The 16,937-nt window shown below is 31.0% G+C and overlaps 6 protein-coding genes and 1 non-coding gene across 16 annotated transcripts; 5 read left to right on the forward strand and 2 right to left on the reverse strand.

Annotated features, from left to right (window-relative positions):
* Positions 1-105: 105 nt before the first annotated feature.
* LOC117211136 lies at positions 106-848 on the forward strand. Of its 2 annotated transcripts, none has more exons than XM_033454752.1 (2): positions 106-397; positions 472-848. In XM_033454752.1, the coding sequence occupies exons 1-2, from the start codon at positions 257-259 to the stop codon at positions 658-660; spliced, it is 330 nt and encodes a 109-aa protein (XP_033310643.1). In that variant the 5' UTR covers positions 106-256; the 3' UTR covers positions 661-848. The 2 variants fall into 2 exon arrangements, with proteins under 2 accessions (XP_033310643.1, XP_033310642.1); XM_033454751.1 differs by having other exon boundaries at positions 106-394; positions 469-848.
* A 6-nt stretch (positions 849-854) lies between these two features.
* LOC117211135 (mitochondrial import inner membrane translocase subunit Tim17-A) lies at positions 855-5,835 on the reverse strand. 3 transcript variants are annotated; one of them, XM_033454750.1, is made up of 2 exons: positions 5,723-5,835; positions 855-1,524 (listed from the first exon to the last, which is right to left on the reverse strand). In XM_033454750.1, the coding sequence occupies exon 2, from the start codon at positions 1,507-1,509 to the stop codon at positions 1,030-1,032; it is 480 nt and encodes a 159-aa protein (XP_033310641.1). In that variant the 5' UTR covers positions 1,510-1,524; positions 5,723-5,835; the 3' UTR covers positions 855-1,029. The 3 variants fall into 3 exon arrangements, with proteins under 3 accessions (XP_033310641.1, XP_033310638.1, XP_033310640.1); XM_033454747.1 differs by lacking the exon at positions 5,723-5,835 and adding an exon at positions 2,076-2,427; XM_033454749.1 differs by lacking the exon at positions 5,723-5,835 and adding an exon at positions 1,778-1,900.
* On the forward strand, positions 2,480-5,543 carry LOC117211134 (tropomyosin). Its single transcript, XM_033454746.1, has 5 exons — positions 2,480-2,705; positions 3,001-3,318; positions 3,405-3,629; positions 3,742-4,053; positions 5,243-5,543. Exons 2-5 carry the CDS (start codon positions 3,007-3,009, stop codon positions 5,465-5,467), a joined length of 1,074 nt encoding a protein of 357 aa, XP_033310637.1. The 5' UTR covers positions 2,480-2,705; positions 3,001-3,006; the 3' UTR covers positions 5,468-5,543.
* Positions 5,732-5,804, forward strand: Trnav-aac. The gene has a single exon. It is a non-coding gene; the product is annotated as a tRNA-Val (tRNA).
* Positions 5,836-6,533: 698 nt separating the features above from the next.
* Positions 6,534-8,314, forward strand: LOC117211147 (apidaecins type 22-like). Of its 4 annotated transcripts, XM_033454771.1 has the most exons (10): positions 6,535-6,642; positions 6,746-6,838; positions 6,961-7,044; positions 7,127-7,207; positions 7,294-7,374; positions 7,461-7,541; positions 7,628-7,708; positions 7,795-7,875; positions 7,962-8,040; positions 8,177-8,314. In XM_033454771.1, exons 2-9 carry the CDS (start codon positions 6,752-6,754, stop codon positions 8,004-8,006), a joined length of 621 nt encoding a protein of 206 aa, XP_033310662.1. In that variant the 5' UTR covers positions 6,535-6,642; positions 6,746-6,751; the 3' UTR covers positions 8,007-8,040; positions 8,177-8,314. The 4 variants fall into 4 exon arrangements, with proteins under 4 accessions (XP_033310664.1, XP_033310665.1, XP_033310662.1 ...); XM_033454773.1 differs by lacking the exon at positions 7,628-7,708 and having other exon boundaries at positions 6,534-6,642; XM_033454774.1 differs by lacking the exon at positions 7,127-7,207 and having other exon boundaries at positions 6,534-6,642.
* Positions 8,067-10,217, reverse strand: LOC117211145 (protein AAR2 homolog). Of its 3 annotated transcripts, none has more exons than XM_033454770.1 (7): positions 10,131-10,217; positions 9,964-10,045; positions 9,648-9,850; positions 9,466-9,581; positions 9,237-9,390; positions 8,884-9,159; positions 8,067-8,822 (listed from the first exon to the last, which is right to left on the reverse strand). In XM_033454770.1, exons 3-7 carry the CDS (start codon positions 9,833-9,835, stop codon positions 8,414-8,416), a joined length of 1,143 nt encoding a protein of 380 aa, XP_033310661.1. In that variant the 5' UTR covers positions 9,836-9,850; positions 9,964-10,045; positions 10,131-10,217; the 3' UTR covers positions 8,067-8,413. The 3 variants fall into 3 exon arrangements, with proteins under 3 accessions (XP_033310661.1, XP_033310659.1, XP_033310660.1); XM_033454768.1 differs by having other exon boundaries at positions 9,648-9,859; XM_033454769.1 differs by lacking the exon at positions 9,964-10,045 and having other exon boundaries at positions 9,648-9,859; positions 10,131-10,211.
* Positions 10,218-10,246: 29 nt separating this feature from the next.
* Positions 10,247-16,588, forward strand: LOC117211144. 2 transcript variants are annotated; one of them, XM_033454766.1, is made up of 15 exons: positions 10,247-10,833; positions 10,980-11,142; positions 11,432-11,502; positions 11,590-11,728; positions 11,814-11,991; positions 12,054-12,155; positions 12,246-12,704; positions 12,773-14,923; positions 14,993-15,107; positions 15,179-15,383; positions 15,463-15,649; positions 15,724-15,882; positions 15,943-16,095; positions 16,168-16,260; positions 16,345-16,588. In XM_033454766.1, the coding sequence occupies exons 2-15, from the start codon at positions 11,098-11,100 to the stop codon at positions 16,572-16,574; spliced, it is 4,287 nt and encodes a 1,428-aa protein (XP_033310657.1). In that variant the 5' UTR covers positions 10,247-10,833; positions 10,980-11,097; the 3' UTR covers positions 16,575-16,588. The 2 variants fall into 2 exon arrangements, with proteins under 2 accessions (XP_033310657.1, XP_033310658.1); XM_033454767.1 differs by lacking the exon at positions 10,247-10,833 and having other exon boundaries at positions 10,937-11,142; positions 12,246-12,468; positions 12,658-12,704; positions 16,345-16,574.
* The last annotated feature ends 349 nt before the right edge of the window (positions 16,589-16,937 follow it).

Here is a 16,937-nt window from a genome sequence, read left to right on the forward strand (position 1 = left end):
AGACAGTATACAATAGCCAGCATTTACTTACACGTCAAGTTGGTAACATTGAAACCCATTCTGAAAACCTTCATACATTTATACATTCATACATTCATACATAACCTTCAAACATTAAGTTACAGGTTATTAGTTACATAGAATGAATTTTTAAAATTATGTGAACTTGATACTTTAGCGTATCTTGTTACTATAAAGTTTGCATTTTATTATTGATTTCGTTAAAAATAAAAATAATTAAATAACACTACCAAAAATGGCGACTATCGATGATTTTAGCAATATAAAAATAAGTACCAGCGATTTACTCGTTTTTCAAAGAGAATTAATACAAGAAAAAGAACTTCTTCAAAATATATTAACAAAAATTGATGATCAAATAAGTAGACTGCAGGTAAATATAATATTTACAATCCCTTTTTTATCTGTTTTAATATTGAAAAACATTTCATATGACAAGATGTTTAGGTGGAGCAACTTCATTTATTGGGATTAGTGAACAAATCATTAAAAGGTACAAAAACCAAGTCTCCTTCACAAAGTATCAAGTATCAGTCAACAAATGATGATCAACAAGATTTTACAAGCAAATCGTTAGACTTGGCTGTGCCCTCAACTTCCAGGTATTACGAGGAAGAAATGGAAGATGAAGATGATTAGAATAAGATTTTAACTTAAGAAGACTATGTTACATTAAACTATAATGATAATTTAATCTAAAAATAAATTCAAATAATGAAAATAAATAGTAATTCAATTTATTTTATAAATATGTTTCTCATTAATAAATTTCTACTATATTTATGTGAAGTGCTTTATCTTATTAACAATTCAATAAAAGTACAAAATCAGAATTAAATACAAACCAAACTATTATTATATTTCTTAAATCAAAAGACTGAATTGTCTATACAAATTTGATGTACTGGCAATATGATAGCTGTCAACTACTATTGTTTCAAAGAATATGAAACATTTGTACTTAATTAGTTGAGTGTAATTTAAAATATATCTAGATATTTATACGTTTTACGATGGATGACTTTGTCTCAGATGGCTTGGATCTTCAGTGAATGATGGAGGTTTGAATTGTTCCGCAGATAAACGGGTAATAAATATTCCTACACCTTCTATTAAAGCCAATAACACTCCTCCAATAATTGCACTACCAGCCATGGCTGGTAAACCATTTCTTGCTGCTAATATTCCACCAGTAGCTGCTCCACTGATAATAGAGTTCCATGGGTCTTCTTTCTTCCTAAGATGAACCAAAGTACAATCTATTGTAGAAAACATACCACCCCATAACGCAAAATTTCCAGCAATAATAGGAGACTTTTGCTTAATAGCTATAAGGCTTCCTAGGACTCTTTTGTTTATTCCACTGGGTGCATTACGAAATCCTTTAATACTTTGAAATACTGCACCACCAATAGCACCCATGGTAAATGCACCACCACAGTCATCTATTATACGCCATGGGCATGGTTCTCTTGCGTATTCTTCCATTCCTTAGTTGATATTCTGTAAGAAGATTTATTTATTTATTTAATACACATATTTTTTTTGTACTAACAGTTGCAAATAATGATAATAACTATCATATTATTATGGTTTTACCACATTTTATACATTATTAAATAAATGATGCATGTATGTATGATCATTGTTATCAAGGAAAAAAGAAAAAAAGGCAAGTACTTAATACATCGTAACAATCATGTATAAATGTTTAATGTGTTTTTGATTTCATGTAAAATGTATGAAAAAGACTCACTAAAAGTAACCTTTACTGCTAATTCTTTTGAATTTTATACTGACAGTAATGTTTCTGGAGCATTCTTCTTACATTCAATTTTCCTATAGAAACATGTTACGTAAAAGCAATATATCTATATGTATTTAAATAGGAGAGATGAAAAAACGTGAGAAAAGTAATATATGATATAAGTGAGGTTATGGGACTAGATCTCGTGCACACCCAATTAACATGTACATAACAATACGAAAGATTGCAGTTCATTTATAAAAAATCTTAGTCTTATCATAAAAATAAAATCTTTTTACATATTTACCATAAAATTTGTTTCAAATAATTAGAATGCCGAGGAAGAAGATGCCTCGAGCGCGACACTGTGGTGAATGTAACTATGTTAATGAACCTTCATACAAATAAAAGCTTTTTTTTTTGATTATGTAAGAATAACGAGATGTCTATCAATTTAGTGTAATAAATGACTTTTCGAAAACAATTGAGATATATTTTATCATTTCGTTAAATTATTTTTCGTTTACACTTTTCATAATTACGTTCGAATTCATTTGTACAAATAATGCATTAATTCTGCCTCACAGTGCATGATATTTCGTAATGAAACTACTATAGCAATATCTTCTTGTATAGATATATTTTGTTCCCATAAATAATCGTACAATCCAGAACATCCTTATAATTCGAACGAATAATCAATGACAAGTTTTATGTCATGTACTTGCTTTAAATACAATACGATTAGCAGTTTGTTGAATGCTAGACTGGCACACGTTTACGATAGTTTAAAATAGAACTAGCAGACAATGTCCAAAAATACATCATACTTTTCATTAGTCCTGGATATCCAGTCGCTTTTGTGTGACAAGAAGTTTCGTATTTAAAGGGAAAACATCATTTTTTAACACGTATTCCATTGTATTTTAAGTTCCCGGTAATTAATAAAATCGATCTTATAACATAACTGACGATCCAAAGCTACGACTCATATACTAGAACTAAATTTAAGTAAAACAGATTATACGTAACATTTTAGAATTTCGATCGTCACCCAAACAGTCAATAGACTATAATACTATAAGAATAAGAAATTATTTCGTGCCTAACGATAAAAATTATTTGACCAGTTAGATAATAACGAACACAGTGAAAATACATCAGAAACAAATTCGCTTTTCCTCTGTTTCGTATGCTTCGTGTACAACATATAAAAGTGACGTTTCTTGCAGATAAAAATGTCAGACAACGAGACTCTTAAATCAACCACTGATCCAGACTCTTGTCTATCTGAAATGGCAAAGTCAGGTCAACAAGACAATGTAGAAGATACATCAGTCGCCACGGTAGAAAATCAAAATGCACCCATGCAAGATATTGACTGTAAGATTTCGTATGGCATAGAAAATCAAACAATAGAGATGTCCGCAAAGGAAGTAAACGCGACTAGCATTGAAGATATGAAAATTATCTGTGAAACTGTGAATAAGTCTCTAGAAAAAAAAGTGGAGGACAGCACAACATCTGAAGCAAAGCAAAATGTGTCATCTGTGAGTTAAATATATTTACATACGGATAATAATGGAACTTAAAATAATCGAGTGTTAGTTTCGTAAAATTGTGAATTCTTTTGTAGCCAAATATTCCGGAAATTCAGCAAGAAACGGCCATAGGCGCCGGAGATATTTTTTCCGTGACAAAACAAGACGGAAATGCTGATGTTGAGAAACCAGAAGAGCAAATTGCACTTACTGGCATGGTCGATCCGATTAAACCGGAAAACGATAAATCAGTGATAGGAGACGATAACAATGTAACTGAACACGAACATTTAATATCGAAATTAAAAGAAGAAGTGCAGGTAAAATTTGATATACGAAAACAGAAAAGATTAATAATAGGTAATAAGTTTTATGAAATCTTAATTTCTATGAACGATAATAAAGCTATGATAAATTCTTTTCTATGTACAGAAAGCGGCTAACGAACGAGACTCTTATCAAAAGAAGTTGGAAAGCGCAGAAAAAAAACTGACGGAGTTGCAGACGACGTACGATGCCCTGCTGAAGGGTGAAGGTAACGAGGTCATGCTTCGTCGAATGGTGGATCAGTTAAAGGGCAAACTTATTCAGACTTCGCTGCAATTGGAAGATCGAATTCGTACCGTGTCTAATCAGGAGAAGCAAATTAGCGCATTGAATAATCAGGTGGCTTCACTGAAGGAAGTAGAGTCTCTCACCAGAAGTCTGTTGCAAATTCGTAATATGGAAGTAAAGCATTTGCAGGTAAAATATAATAAGTAGTATGTAATCAGTAAAATATGATCAGTATCATCATAAGGTCTGTCAATCGAATGATTATCACATTTAACCCCTTAAGGGGGGGGGGGGGTAAGATTAATTCGTACAAAATAAGGCATGTTTTCGTGAATTATTTGTGACGACACAGTTAAAATCTCTTTATTAAAACCAATAGTACATTAAAGTATGACATTCGAAGAATATTGTATAAAATTTTCACGGAAAAATATTAAAAAATACAGCAATGGCAGCAATTATTCGGACGTGTCTCGGAAAAAAAGGTAGAATCGCGGTGCCCCTGATAACTTGGTGCTGGATCATCTGAAATCAAAGAATCAAAGTTCATTCGTTAGGTAACAGTTTTCCCCAGGTAACGCTGGGAGGGTTTTTCGAAATTTCAATTTTTCACTTTTTTGGAACACTTTGAAGAGAAAATTAGCCGATTTTGCGAAAATTTGCGGCTAGGTAGAATTGCGGTGCCCCTGATAACTTGGTGCTCAATCATCTGAAATCAAAGAATCAAAGTTCATTCGTTAGGTAACAGTTTTCCCCAGGTAACGCTGGGAGGGTTTTCCGAAATTTCATTTTTTCACTCTTTTGGAACACTTTGAAGGGAAAATTAATCGATTTTGCGAAAATTTGCGGCTAATTTTCCATTCAAAATGTTCCAAAAAAGTGAAAAATTGAAATTTCGAAAAACGCTCCCAGCGTTACCTGGGGAAAACTGTTACCTAACGAATGAACTTCAATTTTTTGATTTCAGATGATCCAGCACCAAGTTATGAGCAATTCTACTTTTTTCCGAAACACGTCCGAATAATTGCTGCCATTGCCGTATTTTTTAATATTTCTCCGTGAAAATTTTATACAATATTCTTCGAATGTCATACTTTAATGTACTATTGGTTTTAATAAAGAGATTTTAACTGTGTCGTCACAAATAATTCACAAAAACATGCTTTATTTTTGTACGAATTAACCTTACCCCCCCCCTTAACCTACGATTTACGTTCGAGAATTTTGGGCCGATTTACGTTTGGTCCGGTCATCTACTACGGGCTATGCCCGTAGTTATAGGTTAAAGGGTTAAAACAATTTGGTTAAATTATTTAAAGAATTATATTTTTAGAAACGACAAAGAAAATGAAGTGAATATTTATTGCCATTGTTATAGGCAGAGGTTGATGACATGGAAGTCCGAATTTCTGAAGAACGTGAACGATATAATACGATGATTAACAAAATGGATGCCGCGGTCAAATTAAATGCAGATTTGAAAAAAGAATACGAGACGCAGCTTTGTCTTTTCCGAGATTTACGAGAAAAGTATGAAGAAAAGGTTTCATTATTATCAGAAGAGAAACGAGCCCTTGAGGCTAACGTACAGTCTCCTAAATAAGGAAGTACCTTAAACTCGCTGAATTGTTTTGTAATTATTATAATTTGTATAAAATAGAAACTTTGTTCGGAAATAATTTACGGCTACATATTTTTATACCTCTTAACCTACTCCTTTGCTGAGAATGAGTGAAATTATAGATATAGATATATTTGATATGTGTTTTAGTAGAGAATGTTTAATATATACATGCATAAAGATTAATTAAAAAATACGTTGTAAAAATTATCAATAAATTAAAATTATAAAAAGCACCTTCCATCTGTTTCCGTGGTGTAGTGGTTATCACATCCGCCTAACACGCGGAAGGTCCCCGGTTCGATCCCGGGCGGAAACATTTTTTTTGCAGAAAAGCAAGAGGGAATTAAACAATTCACAAGATCAGTAGAGGTTCCTGTCACATAAATTTGACTTATCAAAATATTATTTTGGTTGTAATTTATAAAAATGTTTAAGCCCTGAGGAAATTTAAAACTTAAAATACTAGAAAATCCCAGAACGAATAACATAAATAATTATAACAGATTAGAAAAAATAAATCATTTGTAAAAGTAAAATGGATTTTCCAAGAACACAAGGAAAAGAAACTTATATTTATTCTTATTATCATTCGCGGTAATTCCCTCTTGCACTAGGCTGTATGTATACATGTGTACTTTCATGATGAAATGAATAAGAATATATTTGGTGCGCCTTAACCAAACAGTGCACTTCGACTTATGATATGATACAATGATTTAAACAATTTTATGTAGTAAAGACTTTCTTTTCAAAAAATGCTAAATAATCTGTGATAATATGTTGTAATAGCCAATATAAATACCTAAAATGTAGTAAATATAAATATGTGCTACTGTTTTAATCTAATGGAAAAACATGATTGGACTATAAACTTGACTTATATAGTGACAGTAAATAGGTTGTGAAAGAATAAGAAAGAATGGAAAAAAAATTCATAACTTTGTTGAAACAACAACATGACTAAAGGAAAACTAGAATAAAAAGAGATTTTCGTTATCATGCGTGTGTTGTGCGCAGTCGGTGATTCCCAAAGTACTATGAACTTTCACACAGACAAAGACTGATACGTCTAACAGTTTGTATAAATACGGTGCAACTCAGGACATTCGATATCAGTGACTTCTCATTCAGAGGTCTGACCACCGGTTAATCAGGTAAGATACACACCATATATATGCCAGTAATTATTTTATTAAAAAATATTTCTAAAAATATTCAAAGATGTACACGCAACTAAATTACATTATTTTCATATAGAAAATCATGAAGAACTTTATCTTCGCCATTCTGGCTATTACCTTTGTGGTAGCCGCATCTACCACCACAATCCCAAATACACGTAAAACTGAGGTAACATTAGAGAATATGTCCATAGTTAATTAGAGCAGATATACTTAAGCTAAAAATTATATGATAAAAAAATAATTGAGTCAAGTATGAGAACCAATATTAAATCGTTTTTGTTACCACAGCTCCGTCGTCGTCGGGAAGCTGGACCGGAACCAGAACCAAGTAATCGACCACCCCGACCTATAAGTCTCCCACCAATTAATCCTGTAAGTATTTATATATCAATATTTAAATATTGATGCACAATGACAGTGTTTTATACTAAATTTTTTGGTAATTTTTATCTAGCGCCTTTCTCGTGAAGCTGATCCAGAACCGGAACCAGGCAACCGACCAGTGTACATTCCACCACCACGTCCACCACATCCGGTAAATATTAATTAGATATCAATCGTTTATATGATAACTGTCGATAGTAAGGTTGTTTGATTAAATTTGATTTTAACTTTCCTCAGCGCCTTCGTCGCGAAGCTGATCCAGAACCGGAACCAGGCAACCGACCAGTGTACATTCCACCACCACGTCCACCACATCCGGTAAATATTAATTAGATATCAATCGTTTATATGATAACTGTCGATAGTAAGGTTGTTTGATTAAATTTGATTTTAACTTTCCTCAGCGCCTTCGTCGCGAAGCTGATCCAGAACCGGAACCAGGCAACCGACCAGTGTACATTCCACCACCACGTCCACCACATCCGGTAAATATTAATTAGATATCAATCGTTTATATGATAACTGTCGATAGTAGGGTTGTTTGATTAAACTTGATTTTAACTCTCCTCAGCGCCTTCGTCGCGAAGCTGATCCAGAACCGGAACCAGGCAACCGACCAGTGTATATTCCACCACCACGTCCACCACATCCGGTAAATATTAATTAGATATCAATCGTTTATATGATAACTGTCGATAGTAAGGTTGTTTGATTAAACTTGATTTTAACTCTCCTCAGCGCCTTCGTCGCGAAGCTGATCCAGAACCGGAACCAGGCAACCGACCAGTGTACATTCCACCACCACGTCCACCACATCCGGTAAATATTAATTAGATATCAATCGTTTATATGATAACTGTCGATAGTAGGGTTGTTTGATTAAACTTGATTTTAACTCTCCTCAGCGCCTTCGTCGTGAAGCTGATGCAGATCCGGAACCAAATAACTGACCAGTGCGAATACATCACCCAAACATCATATCCGGTACATATTAACTAAATATCAATCGGTTATGTCATAACTGGCAATATATTTCCTACTGAAAGTTTTTATATATAGTATTATATAATATAATATAATGATATCAAACGCGATGTAATGTCTTCAATTTACTTTTCAGCCAGGCTGAATATTCATTAAATACTTGAAGAAGTATTCATTATTTCCTTAATATACCCGAGGCGAATTGAAATATTTTAACCTAATACTCTGTAAGATGTACTTAACTTCACAATAAAATTGGTTGTTATTTTAAAATATAGGAAAATTTGTATTTATCAATCCTTATTTATATATATAAACATTACCTATATATACAAGAAGTAAGAATATACATTTTATATTATACATTTTACAACTATTCTAACGAAACAACAACCGGCGCTTCATCTTCAGTTTCTTCCTGCAAATTAGAAAAATCCCACAAAAATTTTATGGACAATCGTTCGCTAAATCTCGTTGTATAAGATTTTAAACGTCCATCTAATTCAGAATTCATTTCAATATTTGCGAACAATTTGCGTAAATTATGATAAACAAAATTATTATTGGCTACAATGTCACAAAGTATGTCTTCAGGTACGTGCATCAGTTGAACTTCTAATGCTTTCATAAATTCAATGTAAATTGCGCGACGTTGTGATATCGCACAATCGGCTCCACAAATAAGAGATACAAGTTTCTTCCAATGTTCAAAGGCATCAAAACTTTGTCCAACAAGAAAACAGACAAATGTCAACTCCATTTCACCAATTATTTCTATGGGACTGTAAAGATATTAATCGTAGGTTATAAAATTCTGGAACAAATATTTAACTAATTACTTACAGTGTCAATTTCTTAAGAACAGTATCCAATGCATAACTCGTATCCAAAGAGTACTTTGTAATCTCAGTTGGTGATGCTCCATCTGGATATTGCTTACAAGGTATTTTTGAAAGTCGAAGTTCTGTTCCAGGCTTAGGTTTCATATCAGGAAGAAGCTCATCTTCCTTCTCTTCTATGGTAATTCCACTCCTCCTTCTTCTTTTCGAACTTGATTCTCCACCTCTTGGTCTTGCAGCATCAGTGCAATATTCTAATTCTAATGCTGACCTTACAAAACTGAAATACAGAAATTTGTTAATAAAAGAATAAATATAGCAAAGACAATTAATAATTTATAAAATTTATTAACATACCCACATATGGGTGAACAACGTTCAACAAGAGGAGGGGTAATATGATTTGTTAATTCCTTCCATTGTTTCCATATATCATAAGGGTAACATCCTAGAAATCTATCTAAATCTTTCAAATTGCTCTTGTACCTTTCAACTGTTTCTTCTTCTATAGCTTTGTATGAAAAATTAGATTTTATTAATAATGAAGTTTTTTAACAATTTTTTAGTACATTAAGTGCTATCGTACTTTCTGAACTTAAATCTTCTTCTTTTGCGTCCCAACGTTTCACTAGAAATTCAGACTTTTTAAATATATGAAAAAAGCCAACTTTAGGTGTTGCTTCTCCAAATTCATCTACAGCACTTAAAGAATATAAATATATAAATATTATGTTATAAATAAGGAAAACATAACTACAACAAATTTACCTATAATGTACATAATGAAATCCTGGTGGGATCATTTTAATCCCTTTAAAACTATCTAATGTATTCCAGGATTTTAAATCAATGCCAAACTCTGTGCCAACAGGTACATCCAGCATAACTAATGTAGCACCTTCAACGAGAAGCCTCTGGGCTAGAATTTGATCCATTTCTATTCCTTTGCTTCCCATGATTAATTAATAAAACTGTAAAATCTGAGTAATAAATGGTTTTCTTCATATATAAATCGTATGGAAATTCATATATTTGTATAAATCGTTTACATTTGTCTATTACTACTTTAGCACCAAGCATTTACCTAAACAATTGGAAAATAAGTTTATATTTATTTACTGGAGTAACAAGATATAATATATATGAACGTTGTTGAATAAAAGGTGCTAGAAAGATATTTTATGTCCATCTTTAAATTAATAGTTTACAACACTGTTACTTTCAAATTAATACAAAAATTTTGCAGTTTACCCAAAATATTCTTGTAAACGTTTAGTATACACAAACGGTCAGTCTGTCATCCTATTTTCTATCACGCATGAACAATGTATTATAGAGTAGGGAACCACTCTATACGTATACATACAATGTACAACGTAGATTATTCCCTTGTTAATTGGCCATCGCTGCCCCCACCATTTCTAGGAAATACATATGTACATACTTTTATTTCGCTTGTACCGAGCTCCAAACCTGTTTTATATAAAAACTATAAACTTTAGATTAGTTTAATTCTATTTCTTTATCAATTCTATATCGAAGTAGAATTTTTGACATAAAGCTTTCCTTACTAAGGGAAATTGAACTAGGAATGCTACATGTATACAGGACCATCAATAATGTTTATTAATTTCAATAACAAATCACACTGACTCAATTCGGCAGTTACCATACGAATTGATTAATTCTATGTAGTGTACTAATTAGTAGAATATGGAAGGAGAGAAAAGAACGGCATCGTAAATGAACGGAGTGAGGCAATGCGCAGAATTTAACAAGAAAGCGCGCGGCATATTTTGAGTGTATTGAAAAATCATAATTGTCATATTGTATCTTGAAAAAGGAAATATGTATGTATCTATATTAAAATGTATGCCTGATATAATGTAATACTATTAAAAGTTTACTATTATAAAAACATACAAAACTGCGGTGCATACAAAAACAGTTAAAGGTAATACTTTTAAAAGAATACTTATTAATATTATTAATTTATATATATATATATATATATATAACGTACGTATAAAAATCTTTTACGCACCTGTATATAATGTCGTTATATAGAAATTTTAACATAATTTTTATCATAAATATTAGGGTCGCTAGCCGGAATTGTAAACATCAAACTGAACGCCGCATAAACGTGTTTCTTGATCGGCATTCAAAAATACAAATAATTTTAAAACAAATAGTACTAATTGTCATTTTAATTACCATGGACGATAATCTTTCGGATTTGAAAACAGATGAAACCGCTCAAGTGAGTATTTTATTATCAGAAGTTTTTACTTTAAATCGAATTTAATAGTATCGACTATTTAGGTTAGTTTGAGGTTATAATACCGTTTAATTCTATGTTATTAGTTAATAAAAATTTAATCTGAATTCTAATCAACCTTAATCTAAGACTCTAGTCAAATGAAATGCATCACTTTAATACGAGTTTAATATGAAATATTTACTAATAAAATTTATAGTTATTGTTATGCCATTTTAAAATTCTGATTCTTAATAATTTTAATTGTCGATTGTTATTTATTTCATTTAAGGAGGATATTTCCAATCTAGACAAATTAACGCAGTCCTATTTATTGTTAAAAAAGAAAATTGCTGGAACTCAGTAAGCAAATTAACATATTAATCATGTATTTTTATATTTGCATCTGTCATAATTTTTAATTAATATTAACGAAATGCTTATTTTTAGTGAATTAATTAAAAAATATAATGATAAAACAAAAAAATGTGAACGATTAAAGCAAGAGCTAGATACAGCAAGTAAAGCTATAAAGGAAACAACATGTAATTATAATTCTACTTTAGCAAAAATTATTAAATTGGAACTTGTAAGTAAAAGAATATATGTAAATTATCCTGCAAAATATTACCTTTCTTCCTCTTAGTCATGTATTATTAATATATAATTCTTAGCAAAATACAGAATATAAAAAGAGCATTGAAACTCTGACTACACAAGTTAATGAAGCTAATATCAAGGCAGCAGCTGATCAGCAGCATATACAACAATTAATATGTAAAATAAAGGACACAGAAGAAGATCAAAATCACAAGATAATACAATATGATTTAGAAAAATCCTCACTTCAAGGTAATTTTATAAAGTGGATTAAAATTTTCTACGTAGCTTAGTAATTTGATTATCTCTTGCAGTAAGAATCAAGGAATTGGAACAGGAGTTAAAAAATGTAAAAAAATCCTATGATACAAAAATTAAAAAGATGGAAAAGAAAATTTCTGTAAAAAATGAAGATAGTAAGTTAATTTAATTGAAGAATTAATATAATTGATTTAAAAGTATTTTTTAATAATAATTCAATATTTTATATCTAATTTATTTTATAGAAGCAAAGTTACAGGATGTTGGAACTAATACATTGACTAGAAAGACAATAATGCAAAATCCGGAAGTCACAGATAAAAGCGTATTAACGGATGATTTTTATAATGTCAAGGATGTCTTATATCCTATATTTTGTGACAACTGCGATGTTCTATTAGATCCACCTCCCCTTGAGAAAATATGCACAATTATGAGCAATTCATGTCCAAAACTTATTGAAAAGATTCAATCTCCACCAAAAAGATTTCCATCTCCACCAAAAAGATTTCCATCTCCACCAAAAAGATCTCCATCTCCACCAAAAAGATCTCCATCTCCACCAAAAAGATCTCCATCTCCACCAAAAAGATCTCCATCTCCACCAAAAAGATCTCCATCTCCACCAAAAAGATCTCCATCTCCACCAAAAAGATCTCCATCTCCACCAAAAAGATCTCCATCTCCATTACAATCATCAATAGGTACACATTGAAATATTTACAGTATTCGTTTATATGAAATATATTTTAATAATTTCATATATTTTTAGATATAAGGGATGGACAACGGTGTAAGACTGAAACTTTGTTAACATTATCAGACACTTCTTCGCAGCATTTACCGAATCAGAACAATCGTGTAGAGTTTATTCCAACAAGTCTGTTAACGCCCCATACGATTTCGTTAGGTCGCTCGGATTATTGTAATACTTTTCCTCCGACATCGAATTTAATAGATCCAAGTACATACTATATCGGATCGACGCCACTTAATCCGTTATCAAGGACAGATTCGAATACAACTAATCAGAATAATCATTGTGAGAATATGGTAACGCCTACGTTATCGATTATTTTGTCGTTACAAAAAAGAATCGATGTGTTGGAAATGAAAATGAAAATGAAGGAGAAATTAAATAAAAAGGGCTTAAATCAAAACAATAGCTGTTGTCAGCATCATCATCTAAATGCTTGTAGTATGTACGATATAAATAACTCTATGCGATTTAATTTCAATGAATTGAGAAAACTGATGGACGCTTACAGAAGAAAAGAAACAAAAAAATTTAATGGGCATAAAACGTTGAGGAAATTATCTCGATTAAAATGCAAAAGACTACAAAATGTGTATACTGGTTTTTGGAAAGTTGAATCAATTGTTAACAAAACTGAACGAACTTCTCTTAAGAAAAAGCTTAAGAAGAGCAAGTATCGAAATTCGTTTCTCAGAAAATCTGATAATTTGTTACATAGTACAGAAGACATAGAAGAGTTAACTGGTGACAGTAAAACAAATATTAATGTAGAATCTAAAAGCGTATTACGTATAAGAAGATCTAGCTTGTCTTCGAATTCTGATCATACAAATAGAAATGAAGCTGAAGCAAAAATAGTACGAAATTTGGTTGAATGTAGTAAGTCAGTAGGAGGTGAAACCGATTCAGGAATATTATCGGATTCTATTGAATCTGGTAAACTGATCCGATCTGAAGCAAATACGGACATATATTCGGCACTAACAGAGCATAAAAGCGCGATAGAAATAAAATCTTCTATGGAAAATGAATCATGTTCTATTGAGCATATTAAACCGGTAAACGAATCCCCGATAAAAGTAGTACACGTATCACATTTAGTAAAATTGGATAAATCAATTGAAAAAACTAATACTTTAAATACAGACATGTCAGAAACGCCACAATCTGATAGGAAAAGGAAGATAAGTGAAAGCGAAATTAAAAAATCCGTTATTCGACCAAAGTTGCTGGAAAAAATAAAAAATTTAAAGAAGAATAGTAAAATCATGAAAACATGTCAAAATGTGTTGGAACATCAAGATATGCAGAATTATGAGCATGAAAATGGTAATATATCTAAAAAACAAGAAGGTTTAGACAATAATTCTCAAGTAGTCAAAAAGGATGATTATATACCTAAAAAGAAATCTCGTATTGCACACGTACCTAAGAACACAATGATTAAACAAAAGAAATTAAACAATGTTCCAGAGTTCAAGAAACAATTAATAAAAGATTTAGAAAATGCCAACTGTACTGATTTAAATGAATTGAAAGGAGATAATAATGAGTTGCAAAAACTTTGTGGTAATAATATACAAGAAACTCAATTAATTTCTTCAAAGGTACATTCTAGCAGTACTGAAAATATTGTAGGAGATGCTGTTCACGAAATATCAATTACCGATATTAAAAATTTATCAAGTAATGTAAGAAACAAGACATGCGGACAAGATACAAACATAACATTCAAAACAAATAGTAGGTATAGTCTATTTGATACTACACTCAATACTAATTCTTTGGAAGGGCTAATCAAATTGAATGAGAAAAAGACTGATTCGAATAAGAATGACGAGCATTTGAAACATGTATGTGAAATTAATTCTCTAGATGTAAGAGAAATCAAAAAAACAAATAGTACGAGCAAACAAGAATTACTCAATTTCAATGACAAGTCTTCCACTGATACTTCAGAGATAAATGATATAAGTGAAAGGAATTTATGTACTAAAGAAATAACACGCACGAATGTTTGTATTACACAGGAAGATTCTGCTATAGAACACGAACTAAAATCATACTGTCTACTTAAAATATTGCAAAAACATATTAATAATAATCCATCTAAGAAGAATAAGAAAATGTGTAATAAAAAATTTTTACATATCGGTCTAATGGCAGGTAAGATAATTTCTGCTAACAGATTTTTTAAAACATGGGATTATCTAAAATATGCTTTATTTATTTTAGATGAATTCGTGAGTAAACAATTGCAAAGGCTGATAGATAATGATTGGCAGAATTCCATACATTGGGATGTGATTGAAAAACTGAAATTTACCTGTAGTTCTCGTATTATAGCAAAGTTAGTATCACATCATATTTGTAATTAATTTTTAACATGACTAATTACTAACATATACCATATCATTTTAGAGGAATTATAGAATTCTTAAGCACAGAACAGGAACATAACAGAAATTTAGATAATAGTTATACACCGCCTGCACCATTAATGACGAAAGCACAACAAAGAATATCAGCATTATTAATTGACCTAGAAAAATCAATGCCCACTGTATTTCAATTTGTTCAAGTTGGCATAGAGTACAAACTTTTTAGACTTAATCAAGGAATAGAGGTTTGGCTTCTCCCTACTATTTTTTTACGTAATGCAAAACTAACGAATGCAATTAACGATTAATTAATTTTATGTTTAGAGATATGCAATAGAATCTCTTGCTAGAATGTATACGGTTTTAGCACGAATTAAGAAGGATCGAGAAAAAGTGAGGATATTTTGTTGCGATGCTTTGTATTGTTTGGGAGTTCATGCAATACTTATTTTATATACAGTACTCACTTCTTGGCCAGAAGTATTTCCAAATAACGAAACAAGTACTAATAGTATGTGTAATTTTTTAAATCATTTCAAAATCAAATTTTTATTTCGTTATTGTAACTATTTATTATATATACAGGGTTATTGCCAAAATGTATGGCACATTTAATTATGGCGCAGCAAGCTACGGACTATCCCAAACTTTATGCCTTAAAAAATTTAGTGTCAATGTTCTACAAATATCCAATGGGAACATTATCGAAAGATTTGCTCAAAGAACTTTTGACTGCACTTCAAGGTAAGAAACAATTATAATACTTTTGGTTTATTGCCTAAATATAATTTGATCAATTTGTAGAAAGAAATGATAGTGAAGCAGAAATCGCTATTATACTTCTTGCAAAAAGAGAAGGAACTAAATGGACGCACACGAACATTATTAAGGGTGCACTGTTATCTATGATAATTAACGAGAAATTTCCGAGCACATATCGAGCGTTTTCTTTATTAGGTAAATTTAAAATTTAATAAACTCCATTTAAATATTTAAATTATAACTTCCACTACATACTCGTAAATGCAGGTAATTTGATGCGTGTATTCCCAATAGAAGATAAAGATAATTTAGTTGGTCAAATTGTAGAACAACTGTGCGATTTAATCAATTCCGATAAAGGTATACTGTTGTTATTTATTTTATTCGTGTTTTAAATGTAATAGGAAATTTAGTTATTAACAAACAATTAATATTTTTAACTAGGATCAGATGAGCAAAAAGAAGGAGTTTTCTCGGCATTGTTGAGTTTATCGAGGCATAAATTTGATGAAGTGATACAGAATACGTTAAAGTGGACTCCATCTGTGCCATTGCATGATCGAACCATGGAACAGATCAGTGGATTATTTAATACGCATGACCCAGATTTTTGGAGGGCTTATTTAAGAAAAAACAGACAACTGTTCGTTACTTTGGAAGAAAATAAAACGTAATGCATAGTTTTTTTAACCTCTTAACCTACGATTTACGTTCGAGAATTTTATTATATATTATTATTATACATATATAATAGTATATATTATTATATATACTATTATATATTATATTTGGCCCGATCATCGTACTACGGACTATGCCCGTAGTTGTAGGTTAAGGGGTTAATATGAACAAATTGGGAAATTATGTGATATTTATTGTAAGATAATTTAAATTATTCAAAACTCTGAATTTTTCCATTATTCTTAAACATATTTAGGTTTTTCCATTAAGGTTACGTTAATCTCGAATTTATTTAATTTTTCTTTTAATCAAAGATCGTGTTATTCTATTAATCACGGCAATTATTATCAGTTCTT

This window comes from Bombus bifarius, unplaced genomic scaffold, assembly GCF_011952205.1.
Source record: "Bombus bifarius isolate JDL3187 unplaced genomic scaffold, Bbif_JDL3187 scf7180000008218, whole genome shotgun sequence".
Taxonomy (NCBI): Eukaryota; Metazoa; Arthropoda; class Insecta; order Hymenoptera; family Apidae; genus Bombus; species Bombus bifarius.